At 37.8% G+C, this 25028-nt stretch overlaps 1 protein-coding gene across 2 annotated transcripts in view; it reads right to left on the reverse strand.

Moving 5' to 3' along the window:
- Positions 1–25028, reverse strand: part of rasa2 (RAS p21 protein activator 2) — a 50850-nt gene that overhangs the window by 11122 nt on the left and 14700 nt on the right. For both annotated transcript variants that reach the window (XM_066709647.1, XM_066709645.1), the window contains 17 exons: positions 24636–24739; positions 23899–23993; positions 22547–22623; positions 20169–20252; positions 19681–19753; positions 19140–19216; positions 17258–17359; positions 14513–14669; positions 12179–12327; positions 11861–11975; positions 11481–11555; positions 10081–10204; positions 9659–9765; positions 9368–9454; positions 9070–9147; positions 8187–8260; positions 6738–6844 (listed from right to left, as the gene is read on the reverse strand). In XM_066709647.1, coding sequence (XP_066565744.1) covers positions 6738–6844; positions 8187–8260; positions 9070–9147; positions 9368–9454; positions 9659–9765; positions 10081–10204; positions 11481–11555; positions 11861–11975; positions 12179–12327; positions 14513–14669; positions 17258–17359; positions 19140–19216; positions 19681–19753; positions 20169–20252; positions 22547–22623; positions 23899–23993; positions 24636–24739 — 1685 coding nt within the window. The remainder of the gene's footprint in view (positions 1–6737; positions 6845–8186; positions 8261–9069; positions 9148–9367; positions 9455–9658; positions 9766–10080; positions 10205–11480; positions 11556–11860; positions 11976–12178; positions 12328–14512; positions 14670–17257; positions 17360–19139; positions 19217–19680; positions 19754–20168; positions 20253–22546; positions 22624–23898; positions 23994–24635; positions 24740–25028) is intronic.

A 25028-nucleotide genomic window follows, 5' to 3' on the forward strand; every position in this document is an offset into this window, starting at 1 on the left:
AAACCAAATAAAAAGCAACAGACATTTACATTTTCTTCAAATGCTTAAGACATGGAAACTCAAAATACAGCAGAATACATTCTCAATTAAGACTTTACTTCCTGTGGGGATAAGTGGGATTTTTATAAAATGACAAATAGGATATTGTTCTCAGTCATTATGTAAAATGTTATATTTATGTTCAACACAACATTAACCCATTCTAGAGCTACACATCTCATTCCCATCCCATTTCAGATTCCATATTCATTGTCACTCAAACTTCTTGCATGAATGTGTGCGCGTGTAGGTCAGAACACATCTGTAGTGCATAGGCAAGAGCAATGAAAAATATAGGAATGTAACAACAGGAATCCATAACTATAGTATACAGCCATACTTACGTTTAAAAAAAAGAAAATCCTCTTTCATGACAACAGTCAATTACATTACAAAATACAGAAGAGTCCTTTCAGGTGGGTTTCATACAGACCTTGAACTACAGATACAGAGGTAATGCAGACTAAAGATATTTGAGAGTTTTTAATGTATCCATTGAAGTAAAAATCATATTTAATAAATCAGCTACAGCTTGTTGCTTTCCTTACAGTTAATATTATTATTTCCATAAACACTGTACAAAAAAGCTATTAAACACACCATGGCTTTGCCATCAGTAACACTTCTTATGTAATATATAAATAAACTGAAAATAAATGAATAAATACAAATCAGGAAGCACAGAAGGTAATTCCAACCTTCTAACCTATTAAGGAATCAAAAGTGCCAACAATAAAATGCCACGGTTTAAGGCGAGACCTGCAGTCGGTGCAATGGTGCTCCCTAAATGGCCCACATATGTGTATAAAACCTATTTGAATTACAGCATCCAACTTACATTTCTGTTGGAAAAAGTCTAGACCACAAGCAAGCTCCTCTGGTTTTGTTGGCCACCATACCTACCAACTCAAGTGTTGTGGTTTGCACAGGCCTGTCAACCAGAAATCAGGCGTTCAAGCACAACTGACAAACCAAACAATGTTCTCATGTCGCCCGCCTCCAGGCACTCTTCAATTATTAAATCAGGGTTTAAGGTGAAACTGAGGTTTACATGACCGTTTCAAGACATCAGTAAAAATAAAGAACATCTTTGCTTTTAAGATGTGCAAGAATAGCCTTAGATAATCCCATAACGCACTGCTTTCCACTGTGTCATTGCACTCACTCTCTCACCACACATTTCCTCTTTCCTGCTGGCAGCTTGCCACCCCCCTCCCCCCCTGGTACATTCTGGCCTGCACTCAAGAGTTGCACTTCACCAGAACTTTATTTTCGTGGAAACTAATGAGCTTCTACAGGAAGCAATTGGAAGAGATTTGAAAATCTGAAATGTGCCCCTTTGGCTTTGGTGTTTAGGAATCTGGTGATTATAAAAGCTATAAAAGCGAAACCCCCCCCCCAAAGAAAAAAAAAAAAAAAACTGTACAAAACAAACACTGAGAAATGCCAGCATGTATCACCATATAAAGTCCATGATTTAACAAGCAAACAAAAAATAATAATTATCTTGATGGTGACCTAATCAATATATATTAGATTTTCTTTATAAACTGTTGGGCTGTACTACCACAGAGAAGAACATCAGAAAGTTTACAAATGAGAGGAGGCCATTCGACCCATAATGCTCTTGGTATTGCTTTGGTATTGCTCCGAAGTATTGTATTTATTGTGCCAAGTTACAAAATCAGTATCATATGCGCATGAACCCTTAACCTTTGTTCCAGCTTATTGCATTATACACATAAAAATGCAGCCTTGTACAGTATAATACTTTTAACATGCTCGCTTGGTTAATTTTATATGGTACAAAGAGACACTATAAAAGAAAGTCATGCACAACAAAAGCGTGTTGTTATAATGAAATACACTGTATTGCATAATCCTTATGCAAGGCACCTTTCAAATGTTGTATACATATTATTTGTATTACTCTCAATGAAGAATAATTAAAAGCAGCCAACAATAAGGGAATTATTGAAAATATAAACCATTTCAATAACATCAAACTCAAACCTGATAACACTACGTCATGTAATAAAAATAAAGTAAAATCACCAAGTGGAACTGAGGAACAGCAGGACTGCATCCTGAGATTCAGCTCTCTGCTTTCCACCCTGTAAACTGTTATCACCAGCAACACCCTACTCATAATACCCAGATCAGTACATTCCACTAGCTTGCTATTCAAACACACTGTATTGTATGTAATCCTTCATCCTGTCTGATTTAGTTGTTTAGTTGTGGCATCCTATATTGTATCTTGCTTTATTGTACGATGCATAACAATTAAATTATAATTTACATATACTGGTGAACATTTCTACGCTTTGCACCGTCTAGGTTTTTCTACAATAGCCTTGGACATAATTAATTAATAAATATTTTATATATCAGATATGAATATGCATTCGCAAAGTGAAAGTTTCCTGCAAAACAGAATATCATGTATGTAGGGAGATCGCTTTTCTGTGATCTGATTCGACATCTGGAGAGCTGCTACAACAACAAGAAATGCTGGCTCTGTGCTCTTGGAAACAAGGGACATTCATTATTGCCATGACCCTGGATCTCCTGATGCTCAGCACGATTGCCTGCCTTTGGTGGCGAGAAGAAAAGAAATCGAAACAAAAGTATGTGAGCATCTGGTTTCAGACAGATTTGCAGTGTGTGAACTCTGGCAGACACTCCTGCTAGATTTGATGATCAAGTACAAGACAACAGATAGTTAGAATCATAAAGGACAAAGGAATAAAATCCTAAAATACGATTCCAAAACAATTACAACGGTTTGTTACAAACTCCAAATAGATTCATGAAATCTGGAAATTGATTCAGAACAAGCACTGCTTCCAGACTGTTCGCTTTTCACTGAAAGGAAGAATAAAAAAACCAAAAAAAAACATATCTTGTCCCTCAGTGGGAAGCAGAAGTCTTCACAGCTGCAGTTACTATAACACAACCTGCACAGGTACCTACAAAATGCCTTATAATGCAAAGCAGCTTTTTACAACCTAGCATTATCCCCATTGGTAAAACTGGCTGTATATTACACTGACAATAATTCAAAGGCTTTGAAATGAACATAATTCTGTTGATATGGCCTCTACCGATACACTGTAGTATGCCACCTGTGCCCTTTACCACAGTGAAGGTCTAAAGACACCACGCCGTTACCCGTGTGAATGCTCGGCCGTTCAGGAGCATAAAGAGAACGGCCTGGAACGTGCTATTCATGTAAACTGCCTAATCTAAATTACACCTCCGTGTAAAACATTTCAAAAGGTCTAGTGGAAAACCTTGCATCACTCCTGTCTGGGGCTGTAGACGATAAAAGGTATATTTAGCTTCTAGCTGCTGATGTTCCTCTATTAACTGTATATATGGGAAAATACCCTCCCCCCAAAAAAAACAAAAAAACAAATGGAGCTGAACAACTAATGAATCCAACCTCAGACTTAACCCACAGCCCTGACACATTCATGTCGTTATTCTATTCCTACCTCTCAAGACTGCCTCCGTATGAGCACTGCTCGAATTTATTCTTAGCATCACGCTGACGTTTTACAAGACGGTTTTATTTCAAACATGTTTCTTCAAGATTCCATGGTCAAAAACCTTGCTGGAAGCTTCAGGGTTTTCTTTACGGTCTGGCAAGGCATCAAAGTGTCAACCAGGAAAAAACTAAATGATAGACTACCGACAGCCAAGTAAAATCATCTTGTTATCCACTTAGTAAAGAAGCTTTATGACAAGACTGGGCCCTTACAACACCGTGCCGCGGTGCATATAATTTACTAGGCATGGGTATAATAACTCAGGCTGTAAATGATTTCTAAAACTAAAAATAGATGGCCAATGCCAAGTGATGGACAAGGTAGAGAAGTACACTGTTCACAGTTAAGTGATTTAGCTAGAAAAATTGCAGGAGGTGGAAAATGTGTTCAAAGTTACAGCAACATGTCATTTGATTGTGTCCCTTCGAATCCAATATCATGCATTTTCTGTTTTTCTTTCTCAGTTTCGGTAAAATTATTTGGCTTTCAATTCTGTATTCTGGGAATTATTCTTGGGATGCAAGAAAGACTTCCTAGTCTCCCTGGTGCTGCTAAAGTGTACCTGATCCATACAGGTCCCAATTCTCTAAAACATGATGGGAGAGAGAGAGAGAGATTGTGGCAGATGTGACAATTGTCTTGCTTTGGTTAGCAACTAGCACCTACATATCCCACTAAGGCTTCAACACTGAAGGTCTGTGTAGCTACATCTTACAGTGAACCTTTCATATCCAGTCTAAAGAAATGCTTACAAAATAAATCGTTCTCAGTGCAAATCAAATATCTGTCCAGATTTATCTGCTCCTATAAATAAGGTCAATACAGGCCCTGAGAACCGATAGAAGCCCAAAGAAAAGTTGTCAATATTTACGAGACAGACACAGCACTTCTTCGTGCCATGAGTTTCAGGTTTTATTCTATCAATTTTGTTTCCCCCTCAAAAAGAAACTGTTTTGTTTATTTTGTTTTTTCACGTGCACCTGGATCAGCCAGTGGCTAAACCAACCATATTGACAAAACAATGTCTGTAAGCTTTGAGAACGAGTAGAAGACCATTTCCCCAAATTGTTATGGACCGATCAGACTTCAGCAGACTTTACTCCAGCTGGGTTACAGATAAAGTGAAATAAAAAAAACGTTCCTTAAGTAACCTTCCAGAGAACCAGCTGCCAAATGCAACTAATGATTTGCACACTGAACACAGTAATACACACAGTACTAAACAGTTAGTTCATATGGTCAAGTTCTACTGCATGAATCCGGATAACTATTATAAAACATCAATATACACATCCAACTGATATCTGAAGAAATACACCTATCAAATAACCTACTGAACTGCTTCCAAAATGACAGCATAAATAAACTGAATAACTCATTTTGTAGCAGAAAGGAAATTGCAGTCAAATAAATTTAAGGAAAGGCAGTGGAGAGCAACTAAGCTTAAAGGTCTGAATGAAGACTAAACTAACATACACTGATCATAACATTATGAGCACTGACAGGTGAAGTGAATAACACTGATAATCTCGTTATCATGGCACCTGTCAGTGGGTGGGATATATTAGGCAGCAAGTGAACATTTTGTCCTCAAAGTTGATGTGTTAGAAGCAGGAAAAATGGGCAGCGTAAGGATCTGAGCGACTTTGACAAGGGCCACATTGTGATGGCTAGACAACTGGGTTAGAGCATCTCCAAAACTGCAGATCTTGTGTGGTGTTCCCGGTCTGCAGTGCTCAGTACCTATCAAAAGTGGTCCAAGGAAGGAAAAGTGGTGAACCGGCGACAGGGTCATGGGCGGCCAAAGCTCATTGATGCACGTGGGGAGTGAAGGCTGGCCCGTGTGGTCCGATCCAACAGACGAGCTACTGTAGCTCAAATTGCTGAAAAGGTGAATGCTGGTTCTGATAGAAAGGTGTCAGAACACACAGTGCATCGCAGTTTGTTGCGTATGGGGCTGCGTAACCGCAGACCAGTCAGGGTGCCCATGCTGACCCCTGTCCACTGCCGAAAGCGCCTACAATGGGCACGTGAGCATCAGAACTGGACCACGGAGCAATGGAAGAAGGTGGCCTGGTCTGATGAATCACGAGTTCAAGGTGTTGACTTGGCCTCCAAATTCCCCAGATCTCAATCCAATCGAGCATCTGTGGGATGTGCCGGACAAACAAGTCCGATCCATGGAGGCCCCACCTCGCAACTTACAGGACTTAAAGGATCTGCTGCTAACGTCTTGGTGCCAGATACCACAGCACACCTTCAGAGGTCTAGTGGAGTCCATGCCTCGACGGGTCAGGGCTGTTTTGGCGGCAAAAGGGGGACCTACACAATATTAGGCAGGTGGTCATAATGTTACGGCTGATTGGTGTATACGTTTAATAATTACTATATAGAGTGGTCACTTATTATGTACACCAACCTAATAGCGAGTTGTTCCCGTTTTGTCCCCAGAACAGCCTGAAAACATCAGGACACGGACTCAACAAGGTGTTTGGGCTGCTTTATTTTTATTATGTTAAAGCAATCCAGGGAGACTGACAAGACAGAAGCCTGTGGATGCTGAACTAAATGGTTACTTCCAGATGTGCCACTGCCAAATAAACTGTTAATAATCTTAGTGTGTAAGAAAAATAGAACGCTAAGGACTGTGTAAAATCCACTGCCACTATAAAACACATACAGAGACTTAATCTTAAACTAGATTTGCAGGTGTGTGAGAATAGAGTATGAACTAGCTTCCGCATATGCATTCGTGAACAGACCAGCACTGGGCTGTGGATTACTGCTGACGTAAGGACAATGGAAAGGTAACCTGGTCTGACGCATCCAAACACAATGAATAATTAGTTAAGCTGTCCATTTCATTAAACCAATTACATTTTAAAAAGACTGATTTGTTCAGAATAATATATATAGGGCAATGTTAAGCAGCAACTCGGTAAACTACTGTAAAGGAACTCTGTTGTAAAATGACCTCAATTATTTTTGCCAGAGTTACAGAATGTTTTGTACTATGTTAAAACTGTATATTTGAGATATTTACTGTGTATCAAAATGTATCTGGTCCCAGCACCAGTTATTTATTCATCCAATATGTGTGCAGTTTATCTTGGTTAGAACAAGGACGACAATGTTTTACTATACCTTTGGCCTTGTGGTAAGACAGCTCTCTAGTGGACAGACGCAGCCATCTCTTCTTGAAGTTCTTCTTGCCGATTCGTTTTCTTCCCTGAGCTCTTTTATGCACTTCCCTGTGGAGACGGAAAGAAAAAACACAAAACATTCAATTCTCTCGGCCAGGCCATAACAATCTGCAGCTCTACCCAATTTGATTTATTTTTTAATTGAATTATTTTTAAAAAATGGAGGACTAGGGTTTAATGAATAAAGTAATATAAACATTTAAATGGTTTATTATCAAAAGCTCAGAAGCAGAAAGTATGCACAATAGAAAATTAAAAATATGTTCACAAGTTTCTTTTCAAGGCAGGCCACTGTAAATTGAACTGCTATAAATAGTTTCAGCTCAGTTTCATTCACAGGAGTATTATAATACCTAATGCAATGCACACCGTTTTCAGTTTTCACCATTTGTTTAAATAATAGTGATCATGCTTTTTAAATGCAATGCCCAGTTATAAAAATACCCATCTGGAATTTTATAAAACTGTTCATCATTGGTCCACAAGAGGGGGCTACAACACAATTTATATAGGCTGGAATTGCCCGCCTGACATTGACACTAGCAGATCCCATTACTTGTTCAGACAACAAAACATGGCAGCTCTGCATTCAAAGCCGGAGACCTTTTTGACTTACATAAACTGGTTTAACCATGCATGCGTGTTTTGAGATTAAATGTGATAAGGTGAGTGAGTGAATTTTGGCCAGAAAACTGAAACTTCAACATTTCTGTTGGTTACAGAAAAGAAAAAGAAAACAATCTAAAGCACAACCTTTTATTACCCTTAACCCTGTGTTATCTACATACATTTTCCTTCAGTGCATTCGTTTTCATTTGCTTAAAAAGAAACAACTAAAAACGTTTTGCCTAGTACCAAGAGTGCCATTTGAGCTATAAGTCTGTCAGCATTTATGTCAGAGACAAAAATAAACAGAAGTGAACGTCAGAGGGGTACCTGGCTATAAAAGTAATTTGTTACAAGAACAAAATATCCATATAAACCATATATCCAGAAAGATTTATGACTCGCTTGCCTGTTCCATTGTTAATTTTCTTTGAATTGAGACAGGAGTAAAAACTTTATTATCTCCCCGATTACAAACAAGGCCAGGAATATTATACATTCACAGTAAAATATTCCATTATTCCATTAATATTCCATGCACAGATGCAGATGGTTTGGTGTGCAGATATGGTGCGGACGTTCAATTTGAAAACGGTAACTATACATCAAAAGCTTTTTATTCTGTGCCTTTAGTGAAAGAAAGAAAACAAATGATGACAATGTGTTGTTTTAGGTGGTTTCAAATTGGGTGAAAACTTTATCAATTGCTGGGTTTAGAGGGGACAAAACAAACCATACAAGAAAACCAACACAAAACAATCATGGATTTTATTTTTCAACATACCCTTCTTTGTGGACGACCGATTCTTCAACACCACTCGACTCTTTACTTTCATTTGAGGAAATTTCATCTAAAAACTGATACCAAAAAAAGAAAAATAATATTTTGATTATTAGCTGCGTTGAGGTTGTTAAGAGGGAGTAAACATTGATGTATAAAACTGAACTGAATAAGAAACAAACTGATTAAGAGCAAAGTTCTCCACAATATAATGCAGGTTCTCCCAGCATGCATTGCTGTTTAGGGGGAACAACCTGGTACCATTCTCTGTTCGTTACCCCAAAATTGCCACACATGATCTGCAAACCTGTTTTAAATAGTGTTCATATAAACCCATCAATAACATATTAAATGCCTGTGCTTACTTGTCAAATTCCCATTCAATGTGCCTTCTGGAGGGCAGTGTTAAACGATTTATAAATGGAAGCAAGGTCACATCCTATGACGCTTTCAGTACTTTCAGAAAGTGTTTCAGTGGGTTATGAAATGACAGGTGCACATTTACTTTTATAGCTGGTTTAAAAATGCCCTGTAGAATGACGATCAAATCATATGAAATCATTTGGGAATACGGGCAAATTTGCAGATGTGTTGCAGAGATTATTGAACTATTGAAATACACATGCTACACTACAATCTTGAATATAATAAGACTTTTCAGCAGTTTCACAGTTGTCCATAACCACCAGCTTTGCATTTCATTATGTTACCATCTTTAAAAAACTGCATTACCAGGTCAGATGACTTCCTAATAGAAAAGGCAAGCTTAAATATAAATACTGAAAAAAGCAGTTAAGATGTTTGTTACATGCTGTGGTACGTCAATTTTCAAAATTTTATTTCAAATCAATTCAATCCGCAATACCTTTACAAAACACCAACGTACCTTTTTTACTTCTTCTATACATTTCTCTTCTTGGAATGATTTGAAGAAATCATACATGTACGACTCTTTAAAACTCGACTGAAATAAAGGAAAACAAAAAAATCGCTTTTGAGAAGAAAATACAACGCACAACAAATTCATATATGGAAGTAAAATGCTAAGAGGAAAAAAATATACAAATCAACATTCAAAAACATTTATAATCGTTTTTAAAAGGTTCAAAAGAAGGATTCAAAAATTAAATAAACGCATCACTGGCAGATCAAAACACTCTACAGCAAAAAAAGCTCCGTCTCACCAGTTTATTTTTGGATAAGCTGCCCCAGCTTCCTAGTGTCTGGATAGTTTTGGAAATGAGAGTCAAGGTTCGGGACACGTCTGCGTCCTGCAAGAGAGAGAGAGAACCGTTTTCAGCCCTTCGGTTTAGTCGACACCACTGACACGGGAACGGTCTTGGATTCTTTATTCGGCGAGTAAAGTAGCTCTCTAACCACGAGCTTTAGCTGCGAGATAGAAGAGCACAAAATAATTGTAAAAAAATAAAAAAAATAAAAAATAGAAGAACAGAAGAGTCAGACCCGTGACTCACCGGATGATGAGCGCGCAGATGGAAGCTGTGAGGAGATAACACAGCGACCGCAAAGAAGCGCAGAAACACAAAACTGCTGACGGCAGAGTACTGGACATGGGGGTCATCTGGAAGAAAAAGCAGGAGTCACTACAGGACTATTTTTATACATGATAACTACACTGAAATACACACACGCACACAGGGAGAGTTTGCCTGCATCAACACAGGAGAAACCTGGAGACTGCAGCTCCGTATAGCACAGGCTCAGTCTACAATGGCGTGATCCCCATCTTGTGGAGACGCATTAAACAACAGGCTGTCGTGAATCGTCTAGATCTCCTCTGAAATATGTACACTGGATGTGCAAATACACTCCAAGTAATAATCATGTTACAAATTACAGTGCCATGGTGATTATAAAGACATCCTCATCTGCCCACCTGGAAATCGTTTGGTGGCGAGTTGCCTCAGAGAGTTGAAGACATCGCACATGAGGGTGGGGCAGCTCATACTGGACTGGATGATGGAGTTGAACACCTTCTGTACGTACTGGTGCAGATTCTCCTGCAATGACAGAACATAGGAATTGCAAACTGCTTCTTAAACAATGCGCATGTTTTCTAGACACGGTAAGGGATATACAAGTGAATGAACAAAGAGAAAACATTTGTGTTACCGGAAGAGAAAAACCATACCGCAGTGTGGTGGAAACTGAATAAGCCGATTATAGGGCCTGGTTAGTTTTATTATCATGAATAAACATCCATCGAATCTAGTCTTTACAACAAAATGACTGAAGAAGAGAAGTGTGTGAAGCGACTATTTATCAAATTGTGCGTTTTCCTTTTCATTTAGTATGAAATAATGATAAAAAAAAAATATACAAACTGAAATTCAAGGTCATCTGACGACACAAACTGAAACACAACACTCGCCTTGCATTGATATATGACAAGAAACAAAACCATAATGCTGAGTACTTTAAAAACTGCACTCAGACTACATCCTCTCCCCTTGAATAAAGTGTTGACAATGATAGATCCTTTTAGTCATTAAAAACACTACAAAGGAACAAATAATAATGATTATGGGCCCAAAACATCCGGGAAGTGAAAGTTCTGAGGGAGAGTCTAAAGTGAATCGAAAGAAGAAACGTAGAAATTAAAATTCAAATAAATATGTTGAGTTTATAATTATTTGTATTATTGTTAATGTATCAAACCAATTTTCTGATCAACAGCACATTTATAATCATGGAACACATTTTCACGTTCCTGCATTTATGAAACCAATTCCCATGAATTCAATGCATGACCCTGTTTAGCACAAATTGTTTTGGCACCTCTCTCTCGTGCAAAGCGAGGTATAATGATTTATAGACCAATTTCTTGAAAGGTGTCTGGAGCCCTGTTCTGGGACGAAGATCAGGTCCCGAGATCATGCAACATTTCAGACCGATCCCGGGACTCGACACACTAGTGAATGAACACTTTACGCACATCCGCCAGCTGACAGTTTCCAGGCTGGAAGTCTGTGGCTTGGCTCGTGGCTTGCCCGCACCAGTCCCTGTCCTCTGGAGATAAACACACAACACCCTAGCTCTGCAGGGACATCCATTTGTGTCTGTGAAAACACACACTGATAAATAAGGGAAAACAAGCCCTGTGATATTTATACGCTCAGTGTTGCATGTCATGTCAACAGCCCTAGTAGGTCATGTAAATAACACAAGAAGGTAGATCTGCTTTGTTTGTGCTGATCTTTGAATCTTCTGGTACCCGAGAAAGCCACCTGCAGGCCTGATTGCTTGAGTCGTTATAATTGTATCTTCATATGTTACCTTGTTCACTTCCACATTGTCACCTTCTTTCAGTCTGACAGGATCGATTTCACAGGTTTTGTTGGAGTCACAGATCTGGGGGAAAAAAAGGTACATTTTCTGTGAGTACATGTTAAGTGCATTTAACTGTAACAGCTAAATACACACTGATATGGTCAGCAATAAAGATGGTGAGCAATAAATAAATATATATCTATATATTTAGAAAAATATGTTTGGTGAATCAAGCTGAATCAAACAAGGCTCCAAAAAAGCTTGAAAATACCATTATACCGAAAGAAACAATTAAATAAATATGTATATAGACACACACACACACACACAAACACATTTATATATAACGCATGCAGACAAAAAATTGCCTCGAGAAAAACCTCTACCTCATCTAAAACAGGCTTCAAAGTTACTGTCAAGTAGCTCTTTCCCACAATCTTCATCGTGTCATCAATGCACCGAGTGGCCAAGGAATTCCCTCTGAATATCGTGTTGGCCTCCCTAGACAGACACAAAACAATGGTGGTTTTATATAGATTTTGGATGTCACATAGAAACTTACTGAACGGCAATGTGAAAAATATCCCCCCCGAAAATACCCTTTTTTCTCCGTTAAGCCATTTCAAATCCTTCCTCCAAAGTACAGTCACCCGTGTTGTGTAGTTACAGTGCTTGAAAAGGTGCAAAGGGCATGAGACACTCACTGCGTTTGCTCCAGCTCTAGGGCAGCGATGGCAGAGACGAAGGGAACCAGTCTATTGTGATGCAAGAGGAGCCGCACAACGGGCAAGACGGCCTCGTATCTCTCTCGACAGATGTCACCCAGGATGTGAGCAGCAGAGGCAGAAATAGGCTGTGCAAAAAAGCATAGAAAAACACAAGGGAATTAGCTATTCATTTATTTGTTTACGTCCCTCCTAAGCATTGATTTACACTTGGTCTGTCTATATGGATAAATAGAATGGTTGTAGGTGATTATGATGATGATAGTAATGATAATACCTTGCATTTACATATTGATTTTCATTTCATACATGTGAGAGGGGGGGCACCACAAAAATTCAGGGAGATAATGAGGCCGCAATTCTGTGACAGCAGCTCACTGCTCACCACTACAGATAAGGTGGGGAACGGAGGGATTACAGAGCCAATTCAACTAGAGGGAAAATACTGTAAGGCCAGACTGGGGGAAAGTCTTATATGGAAACGGTGAACATTTCTACTCTTCATAAAACAGTGACAGAGGATTTAACAGTTGACAAAATATTCAGGGCCTCAGTTTAATGTCATCTGAAAGACATAGTGGGAAAGATTTACTGAAGTATTGCGGCACACTAATTGCTAACCAGTTGGAAGTCTATGGTCAAATGTACAAAACAAGTGCAATGTTGTTAGTGATAGGTAGGTAAATGTGTTGAGAAGGAAGTTTATCTTGGTAGTTCATCTTAAAGGCAATGTGTAGTTATGGACACCCTACTTACAATTGCAAAAATAAAGTTTCTAAAATATTCAGATTGCTGCTGGCAATTGCAACACTTACAATTGCACCATATATTTTCTTTAGGACTCTTTAGGAGCATGTTTTATATGGTCACAATTTAAATACTTTAAAAGGCAGTAGAACAAACTATTCTCTTGTAACAATAAGGAAAGGACATCTTTAGCAAGAATGAGTGATTAAAGGCAATACCCTTTCTGATCGAAGTGAAACCCAGATTATGATTACAATTTATTGACTCATTTATCCAAACTTGACTTTTCTCAAGCAGTAAAATGACATACAATATGATATTTGACTTACTTTTGCCCATTTCAAATCTTATTGCACATTTCAAATCTTATTGGATCATGCATGTGTATTCACAGATCATAAAGTATTCATATTTATAGAACAGGTATTGGTATAAACACCTATAATGCATCAAGTGCCAGGCTGATTGGCATCTTCCAGGGCACTGCCATGGTGGTGGGGTGAAAGAAATGGTATTTAATTGAATGAGGGACTGCCAGATTGTCCTCTCCACACAATTGTGATCTATCCACACTTCCAGAATTTACAGCAATTAAATAATTCTCCACCTAAACTTTTAAAAATATCTTCCCTTATGAAAAAACAAATATCAGCAGTTATCTTTAAGTGAAGAATAGGTATACATTACACCTTCAGACTAGTATATGTATAGTTATTTAAACCAACAATAAATAATAATAAAATTCAATTTTTAAAAATATATAGACGTAACATTTCAAGCACACACACACATTCATACACCAACAAAACTAAGATACTTATTGAGCTACTGTCTAATTCTAACATAACTAACTTTTAAACCCAAAGATGCCATACTTTACTGAAGTATTCAATACATTTTAGGAACTGAATTATCCATTCCCATTTCTCAGGGTGTGTATGAATGTTACATTTTGAACATCCAATGCTGCAAGAAATATCTCCCACTCCGCTGTTAATCATGAATCTCACAATGCTAGAGAGGTTACTGAACTTGGTAATATGCTGCAAGAAATGTATATTCCCTTGGTATGTACAAATTTGTGAACTGTACCAATGTAAATGCATTTGGATTTCTTTTTACTATTACTATTATTTAGGATTAGATTTCTTAGCAGGTAACTTACAATTGTTACAATATTATCACATTATCTTTACATATAATTGTATCAAGTACCTTCCTATAGCAATGTCCCCCACCTGAAAGAGTCCTGACCATTTCTCCACACTCTGCCCTGTTGAAAATGGCCAGTTCAAGTACACAGGCCCCAGATACCCTACAAGTACAGTGCTCTATTTATAGTAGGGTACTGGAATAAAATCCTACTAGACATGAGCTGAAATTGCAATGTTCAGCAGGGCACCCAAAAAGCAAGGTAAAATACAACTAAAAGTATTATTTTAAAATGACTAATTATTTCTATTATGTTGCTCAATTTTAGAATTGCATGATTTTTAAATGTTAGGGGCCAGTTAAAGCCATAGTACCCTCTGAAATAGTTAATGTAATCAACCAGTTGCAGAATACCTTAACGTCTGGCGATTTGAGCAGCAGATCCCTCAGGGAAATGTAGTAAATCGATGGGAGGACGTTATCCTCTGTGTACGTTACATTTAATCTCAAAGACCCAAGGTCATCGGTTTTAGAGGTCTTGTTGCCATTGTCCTTCGGTTGTAACAAATACCTAGAAAAAGACAAAAGACAGTTCAAGAAAACTGGAAAAGTAATTTCCTTATGATCTGGTTTCTCTAACAATACCCACATGCATGCATATGTACAGAAACCCACACACATGAAACAACTGGAATGCATTTACACCATTGAAACAGTTATTCTGCAATTAATTTAGTTTAAAATATTGTTCATTTTACTGCACTTAGTTATTCATTTTATCCCTTTAGAGCTGGTTGAACCTAATTCAGCATAAATATATAATCAATGATTTTTTCTTTTTGATACTTTTGATTCTTTTCTTTTTGATACTTTTCAAACTTTACAAACCAAATAATTCACTGAACATAGTTTCAGAAAAAAGGGTGTGAAATCCTTCAGAAAGGATACGTGAGTGTGTATGTTTGTATATTTTCATAAACACACACACACACACACATATATAATTAAGTCAAATTAGGTTTTCTGTAGCATACACCAATACAAATACCAACTTTTACAGTAAAAAGACAAACTCACATACTACATGATAAAAATTAAAATCAGTAGTAGTTTATTTCCTGCACATTTGGACTATTCTATATCAGCGCAGTTACAGTGTGCGGGTTGTACACAATCTCCCACCTACGCACTTAATCACATGGCCTTTATGCAAAACCGGTGAGATAAGCATCACTTGATTTGGCAAATGTAACCTATTACAATATTAGCCAGATCACATACAAGAAAACAAATGTCCACTGCAAACTAAAGTCACAAATCTTAAAACAATGTCTAACCGAAGAAAAACAAACAAAAACAAAAGGAAATGGAAATGGAGGATTAAGTGCATCACTCTATTCTGCATCACGGATCTGGGCAGAGTCTTTAGCGATGCAGAGCGTGAAAGTTGAGAGAGAGAGAGAGAGAGAGAGAGATTTAGTGAATAGCTTGACCCTTTTCTTCTGGGTTCTCCTGACATGTTCCAACTATTCACGCAGCCGAGCCACAAAGCCTATTGACGTCAGCATAAAAATAGTTCATACCTGATTTCCAGATAGCAAAAGGACTTTTCAACCAAATGTACGTTAGCTGTGCGACACAGGATTTTGAAATAAAGCTGAACCACCTGACAAGATTCCTTTTATCATGTTTCAGTATCAGTCAGCACTTTTAACCCAGCCCTGACGGTGTGTGTATTCCTCCTGTCTACATTCCTCATAATCCATTCCTTGTGGTACAGCTGTTGCGAACTAATGCATTAAAACATATCTGAGATCAGTTTCGAGCTGAACTTATGGTGCTGAGAAAATTGCAGCTGGTGTGATACTATAGACACTGTATGGGACTCTAAATCATTTGGGACATATTCAATAACTTTGATCCTTGACATGACATTTTCTGATTTTAAATCTCCCAGAAGCCCCTGCTCTGGTTACTTGACTGGTAACTAATTAGTCTCAAAGTAAAGGCAAACATGTAACAGATCACTCTTACAGTACCAAATGCTACAAGCATAACAATAATTCTGTAGCACGCGCACTTTATTTGCACACCCAGCACACAGTGCATATTGACGGGTGAAAAAAAATAGAGTATCAATATTGATCTCAGCGAGAATGGAATTTCTTCTGGCACTTGCACTTGCAGTCTTCTTTCCAGTTCCCCAATCCTTAATCTTGGCCCTTGCTCGGCCAACCCCCCTCACAAAGCAAACGAGTGAAAAGTGAAACAGTTGAAGTGAGCGAGTGAAAGAAACTGGACTCACGTTCGTGAAGAGGTGCCCATAAGAATACAAAAAAAAAAAAAAAAAAAAACTTTCATTATATCCTGTACCCCAGAATTAGCTTATATATGAACTGTTGAATGGACATGTGTGAAGATATCGGTCTGCTGATATTTTGAGTGCTTGATCTTCTTTCTAAGGGATTCCTACAAAGGAGCTCCATTGTCTTACATTGTCAGGTGTTGACTGATATGGATTAGTCACTATACGCTGCACATTTATAAGAACATTAGAAAGTTTACAAACGAGAGGAGGCCATTCGACCCATCGTGCTCATTTGGTGTCCATTAATAACTAAGTGATCCAAGGATCCTATCCAGTCTATTTTTAAATGCTTCAACCACATTGCTGGGGAGTTTGTTCCAGATTGTGACGACTCTCTGTGTGAAGAAGTGTCTCCTGTTTTCTTGAATGCCGTGTCCAGCAGTTGGAACCTGTTGGGCATTTCTAGCTCTTGGGATGTCTCTAGGGGTTGTGCGCGCCCTTTTCGGCAAATACGACCTACTGTAACACAGCAGTTCTCTACACTGTCCTTCTTTTTTGTTACCAAGAAGCAGCGCAGCAGTAGGTTAGGTTTACTAATTTAATGTTAGTCCTAAACAGGTACCTAAGATTTTACAGGCAATAGACATGAAAAATGTATTAACATTTCACTGAATGCTCCTAGTACTAAGGTTTGCTTCAACACAAATAAAGCCCCATGTTCTTCTGCTCTTCAGGAAGACAGAGAATCACTTGGTAGTGTTTGGGGTGACCCTACTTGTTTCCAGTAACTGATCAAGACCCGGTATGGTCCGAGAACCTCTCAATCTCTATGTATATGCACTTCCTCTTACCAAGCTCGATGGGACGAGTCGTTTCGTAAAATCTTCACAGACACCCGCGTCTCCCCGAGGAAAACGTCCTGCACCAGGTTCCCATTGTTCCACAGATCCACTCTACAAACAAAAGTGGGACAGTGGAGGGAAATTTTATGCAAATTGCTAGGAGGAAGGAAGGCTTCAGCTATTGACAATAAAATGCAAACACTGTATTATTTTGCAACTATAACAAAAGAATGTACGAATCAAGTCATGTTAAATTGGATCACAGGTACAATACAATATAGGTTTTGAAAATAAACACTTCACAACACACCCACATGCATTCCCACTCAGTTCACGACGCTCCTGCTTGTAACTGCAGGTAAGTGCCTAATCCACAGAGAAACTAGGTTCTATTTTCAACAAAGAGCCGTGTTGAAATTGCAGTGCTGGACAATCGTTAATGCACTCTCAGGCAGAGCATGTGGGTGTGGAAGCCTCGGTCCTGTGTCTCTTTAACGAATAATGAGCCTTTCTAGATTTCTTTCTTCTTCTGATCTCAGCGATATTGATGTGAATCAGATTGTGACGTTTCATAACCAAAACATTTTCTGATAGGGAAACAGGTGCATGGTTTCACACATGACCGAACACCATGGTTTTTGCAGTGGCAGCATTTGACACACAGGAAAGCTTCCAGCTCACTCGAGTTGTGCAGTCCAATAATCGCCGCCATTATTGTAAAAGAAAACCGATGTTGAAAATCAACAATAAAAAAAAAAAAAAAAAAAACAGAAAACTACTTATATCCTATTTTTGGAAACTTGCACAGTTACAAAAATATTAAAACACAAAAGATAAATACATAAAGATTGATGAAAAAATACTTATTTACTATGAAGGCTAAACTGCATGCACTTATATATATACATATATATATATATATACATACATATTTATGAGGTAAAATGGTGCCCTTTTGTTTTTTCTGATGTATTACTGCCCACACAGTTTTGGTGTCTGTCTGTGTCACACTGTACAGACATGATATTACCGCAGAGTTTAAAAATCCTTCATGGTAAAACAGCATTGCTTATCTTTTATGCATTTTTTTTCTGTCTCTCTCGTTTTTAAATGCATTGCAGTGTTAGTCAAAACCGTTTCTGCATGGTAGTAACTGGGAAAACAATTTCATTGCAAAACACACATGCACTGAGCTCCCCCCAACCCCCACGCTTGTCTAGAAAACAAAATGGGCGATTTAATATTGTGCACCTAAAAGGTCAAACCAAAATCCACAAATGTCCAAAATGGGAAATATTATAACAAACACACACATGCAAGTTTTTAGGTATTTTTTTTTTACCTCCCACATAACATCCTACATCTTACCTCACTGATATACCAGAATGCAATGTGAAACAGTTAAGAAGAATGTAACAATTAGTACCGGTTCCAGAGGGACCTATAAAGAGCTACAAAGAAAAGTATTCTGATCGCACTTAATGTTCTGCAAGACCAGTACATGTTCAGTTCAACATTAAACTACAACGCATGAAATAACATCTTCCTTTGCATTTCTGGGAAACATTAATGGACAACACATAAACTTAAGTGAAGAACAGCTTACAAGTGGGACACAATTCATTGTATGGACTGAACTGAATTATAAGGCAGTATAAGGCATAAGGTCTTCTCTGCCAAGCTTCTTCAGTACATCCTTAAGGTGCATCTAGACAACAACAACAAATCATAATAAAAACATACAGGACTAATCAAAGGAAGTCTGTACTGCTTAGTCCAATTTTATCTGAATGCAAGCCACAAACCAGTTAACACTGAAAGCTGTCGGATGTATTTTCCCAGATTACAGGGACAGCAATTTGTTCAAAATTCATCCTCAAAGGCAACTCACTTGATTTCAAGCTTTTCAATGTCTTCTTCTTCTACTTGAAACTGTGATTTTTTTGTGTAACTACTGGATCTTGTAACCTGAAAGGAAAGATTAAAAAATAAATAATAAATAACAATTAGATTAGAATACATAAATAAATTGGTTCCATCTGTAGGATTACTTTCTAAAAGTGCATCCAAACCAATTTTGACATTAGGCTTTTAATTTCTTCTAATGGTCAAGCTAACATATTACATAGTTCATTGTTTGGAAGTAAAATGCTGAGGAACCTTCTAGAAACCTTAGTAACCGAATCTCTGAAGTGCTTGAGAGCAGCTTAACAAAACAGTCTCTGCCTCAACAGCGCAGCTAAACTCACATCGTCTTGAAGTCCTGTACTTGCAGGCCCTGCTCACATTTCATTTAAGGGACTTAATTCAAAAGAAAAATACATTAAACTCAGGTATTGCTTGCAACTACCGGTTTAATCACTGAAACCAGAAGTGTGAGTTGGGCTCGTACCACCTGTCCAACCACTGAGCTTTTATCCTTTTATCTGTACCTCAAAATAGAATGTTTCCTCAAACTGGGGGTTACTGGTTTTCTTCTTCACCTTGGTTTTCTTCTGGTCTGACCTGAAATATCGATAAAGAAAGTCATTCTGCGTATTCTGGGTCTGTGTCAATCGGGGACAAGCGGCAGAAAGCCTGTGAACTAACTGCTGTAGGCACTGTATGCAAAGCTTTGAATTGCATTCATGGGATTAGTTATCTTTTCATGCCAACAACTCTGAAAACGATCACCCACCACTGTCTTTAACTGGTCATAAAAGCAGTTTGTGAAAATCAACATTCACTTTATTAAATTGAAGAGTGGGAAAATGTGTACTCCTTTCTCGCTGTGGAAATAGCATATACATTCACCAAGTGTTGCCACCACTGTTTCAATAACCTGCCCGTTTGGTAAGAAGGACACGTGTCGTTCTTGCTTGTGCTATATCCTTCAGAACCAGGTGACTTGCTCTGTACAAAGTATAAACAGCACTCTTACCTTGCCGGTCCAATCAGAGAAACGGTTGCATATGCGTCACAGCTCTGCCCGTTTACAAGAGGCAATCCCTGGCATTCAATTATTCTGGGGAAAAAAGAATGACAAGTTTCAATAGAAATGAATAAAACATACAGAGATTTATATTTTATTTTTTGTAATGTTGAATAGAAAGGAGCAGAACTTGTAGTGATCTCCCGATCCAGTAAATAAGTACAGCCCCTATCAAAATAACTTTTATATATGCATCCATCCCCCTTCATGATCTGTACCTTTAATAATGATGGTGGTGCTAATGATTTCACACCTTAATAATCCTGGTGTAGAGTGTTTTAAGTGTTTTGAGTTAATGAAGCACATTTAACTTGACAATAAATAGTGAATAAATAACTACATAAATAACTACGTCACTACATAACTACACACATGCATACGTGCAGTCCTCTCCATTTGTTTGTTATGTACAACCGTAAATTGTTCTATTTTTGCCTCTCACTCAGGGCCTTTGCGTCATGAAATTACATCTATTTTCAAATAATTTTAACAAAGAAACTTGCAAAATAAAAAGAAACAACTGTTTGAAGAAGTTGGAAAAGCAGAAGTTATTACGAACAGGAAGTTCATACACACTATGCATCACTGCACTGACGTCTGAGTCAGTAGAGCCATTCTCACTTAAAAAAAAAAGAAAAAAATGCATGTGTATCTGTTTAGGTATATACATGCACAGAGAAAGAATTGTGGATCTCAGTTCTCAGTTCCAACAAGTACATTTACATATATACGTGTGCCCTTAATAAACCTTCAGTCTGCTTGCAAACGGTCTTGAGATTGCACTGTTATCAGAATGACGCCAAACCAAAACCACTGCGGTTTAAAAACTGAGGTACGTCTTCCTGTTGTGCACATCAGAAGTGTATATGGCATCATTTCCTCTCCAACTAACCTAAAAGCTGAATGTGAATGAAAAAGGAAACAACAGATCCTACAGTAAAAAAAGACATTTTGATTCATAAAATAACTGCTTGTATGATTAAACTGTAAATGTTCGCATTCAAAGTTTAGATACATTTTTACTTAAAGTGTCTGAAATATAATATGTAACCTAAGAGAAATGGAAAATGCAAGTAAACAGGATTAGGTGAAAGTGTCTTCTCTGATATTCAATTTTTAACTAACCTTTTTAGTGGATATTGATTCATTTGTTTAGTATGCACATCTTTCATTTAATTAATGATTTTGAAGATGAACATGTAGTCGGCCGTCTTTTCTAAACTGCATACATATTTTTACATAAGACGCATCTTAAATCTTTATGATCTTCGTGACGCTGACGGAGTAACTAAAAATAGGTTGTTCTCTCCCTTCAGATACTGCAAAACCAATACATCATTGACCAGTTTCAGTTAATCATTACGCTTCTACATGACAAATTAGATTCAATGAATACCTGAATTGAAATGGCTTTGTTACATGTGGGTGATAGTTCTACAGATCAAAGCACTCAGTGTGATAATGTACTGCCCAGATTAGCACTTTTCAAGAAACACCAGTTTTTCAGGAAAGGACCTTGCATAACCTCCCTCAAAATAACAATAATAATAAAATAAAATAAAACATACATAAGCTTACATTATACAAAAGCCCTCAAAACAACAATCAAATTGAAGTCTGCCCCCAGGAGATGCACAGAGCAGTTGTGTCAGGTCCTGGCAGGATTCGACATCAAATCTGTCTTTCTGTGCCAACAGGATTAGAAGAGGATTCTGAGGGACCATTCCATCTGGGCCGGTGGGATTGGTCCAGGCCTATTCAGACTATTCGGGGCAGGAGATTGGTAGTCCAATGAAATTTAAAGAATGAACCCTTTCAGACCTCTATAAGCTTTTAAACTTGAATACTCCTCACTGCTTATGGGGGGGAGAGACTAAATAAAGTAAATATATTTGATTGCACGTTAAGTATTCCAGGGCAGCAATGGTTCCTTGTATTTTAAGGCAGTTCTATTTCGGATTAAAATGTCCCGAGAAGGTGGCAATAACACGAGGGCATACCGAGTGCCTGACACACATCCAGCAAACGGTGGCATACGTTTCCGACACTGGTGACCTGGAGACCTTTTCCCTTTCAAGCTACCACACGAAATAGCATTGAAATGCACCTTTTATAAGCCTGTTACTGATATAAAAAAGAAAAACCTTGATAAAAACATTACAGCAAAATAAAAATAAAAAAACAATAGAAGAGTCTTTTGTTGTCATATGTCAATTTACGCAAGCCACTCAAAGTGCAAGAGTAGGATCTCTTAACTTAAATAAATGTCATCATGAAGTTGAGTAACCCCTTCCACAGTGTTTTATCTGAGCTCCGCGATTACTCACCGGACCACGAGCTGCTGGCAAACAGACCCGTTATCCGTGATCAATTCATTCAACTTCATCTCCAGGTGAACCTTGCCCTGCAATGACAAAATTAAGTTACATTCCCATTTCGACCCCTCTTAAACACTTTTAAAGGAACCTCTATATGTGTATTCTTTAAGAAACATTCAGATACCTAATAGTTACTTGGAAGTTACAGTAGTTTTGGGAGTTTGTTTAATTTAATAGGTTTGGAAATCCCTGCTGTCCAGAACCCAATACTTTGTGTCAAACAACACAAACAAAAGCAGTGCAAGTCTCACAATGGAGTCCGTATTTGGATTGGTAGGTTCTTGGACAGAGGAGTCAAACACTATTAATGAATGAATGAATCGGCTGTAGAGTCACCTGGCTTTCATTCCTCCACAAGAGCTCTATTGGGGTTGATACGTGATTCAGTGTGATTTTAATAAGACATTATAATAATTTGATTTAGGAAGGTCACCTAAGTGCCTTTAAAATACTGAATCTTCTCTCTCTTTATTTATTTATTCAGTTATTTCTTGGATGAAGCACATAATTCTAAGCCCTTGTTGTTCCTGCAATCACTGTTCAAGATGACAGGTATGTGACTAATTTTGCAGTCTTGTGCAAACACAGATAAAAAGCATGGGCAGACAGAAATAGATGTGCTCTGAAAAAATAAAAACAGGATGTGGAGAGCTCTTCGTGATCATTGGACAAAAGGTAATGATTTTGTTACCGGAGAGATGTACCTTTTTTTTTCTCGCCACACCATCACTGTTGGTGCAATGCAGATTATAAAAACAAGGACTTTACTATTTAACTCAATGTATTAAAGTTGGGATTTCAGCTTCAACTTAAAGATTTACATCTCCTGCCTTGATATTGTGTATAATATACCATCACTAAAACTGAAATGCCAGAAAGTGTACTTTTCTACATTTACCCTTTAAATCTAATTTGTAATAGACATTAATTACTTTTCCAGTTGTGTTTTCGTAACAGTTTTAATTTTAATTATTATGTATATCTATTAAAAGTCCTGGTAGATGTTTATCAATCCATTACAACCACCACTGAAATAGTCCCACAAGCAAGGAAACGTCATGAGGTACAAATGTTTAGGATTTTATAGACTTTTTCATCCACTAAATGGATTCTGACAACGCAGAAGAATTGAATTTATGTTTGTTTCACCAATCAATTTGTGAATTCACGCAGAACCGGCTCAACACATTTTGAGCTGCAGTGAGACAAACTGAAGTCCATGTATGATATTTACTTGGGGGTTGCAACCAAAAGTCAGCGATCTCTGTGGTTACACAAAACCGTGATTCAAAAGCAATTACCTGTACTTCAGAGTTGGGGTCCACAGGCTGTAAACTAAACCAGTGTTCTTTCCCACTGAATTTGCACAGATCATCTTTTCTTATTGCTACCTTCCCTGCAAACACAAAACATGGGCACACCAATGAGTCAACAACAGAACACAACACAATGTTGAGGTTTTTCCTGAATGTCGGAATTAACAAATAAACTTGGCCTAAAATCTCCCATGCTTTCCAACCTGGCTTCGTTATATCAAGAGGCGTACTGTATTTTCGGCAATTTCAAACTCTCCCTTAAACCACAGCTCATTTTATTGGGATTAAAATTGTGGAGAGTGTTGTGACGTAACCCACTTTTTCGGCTGCTCTTGATAGAACTTCCACACCCTTGAATGTCACTTCCTTCCCTTTTTGAGTAGCACTCACCTTGCTACTGAGTGTGTATGATTAGCAAGTAGTGAGATGGGTAGAAATCTATGATATGCATATATACTTACATATGTAGGATATAAAATAAACAAACCTGGAAATATCTATGCATAGACAGATGTGGTCTCCTTTTGCAGGTCATTCAGGTAAATAAATCATCAATTTTCATGCAGATTATTAAATAATGATTTCTAAATCAATTACATTTTAAATATTCCATTCTTAGCATTGGCTTGCATTCGCTTGATGTGCTGAATATTGCCCGCCATTTTAAAATCACAGCGACTAGAATAATTAGAGTTGTGGCATAAACAGAACGCATCACTTACCTACTGGTAAATCCCTTTGAAAAACACTCTTCGCATATACATAGAAAGATAAATACTGAAAAGGTCGTGGAATTTCAAAGTAAAAGTCCTCTCCGTAAAAGGGGCTGAATGAAAACAAAAGAGACAGACAGAATATGTTATGGGTTAGGACAGCTACAGTGATGCATTTCATGTACAGTACATACAGCATCCATATTAGTAGACTACAGCAGTAATGCACAGACAATAATCACATAAAAAGAGAAAGCAAACAGGAAACAACGCATTTTTTACATTTAATCAAAGTCAAATGTTTGTTGGTTTGTTTTTATGGCGATGGGGAAAATGAATAAATCTTACAAGGTAATATTTAATTGAACCCGGAATCTATCTTATCACTCTGCAGGCGTTTAA

The sequence above is a fragment of the Amia ocellicauda genome, chromosome 7 (assembly GCF_036373705.1).
Source record: "Amia ocellicauda isolate fAmiCal2 chromosome 7, fAmiCal2.hap1, whole genome shotgun sequence".
In the NCBI taxonomy this organism is placed as follows: Eukaryota; Metazoa; Chordata; class Actinopteri; order Amiiformes; family Amiidae; genus Amia; species Amia ocellicauda.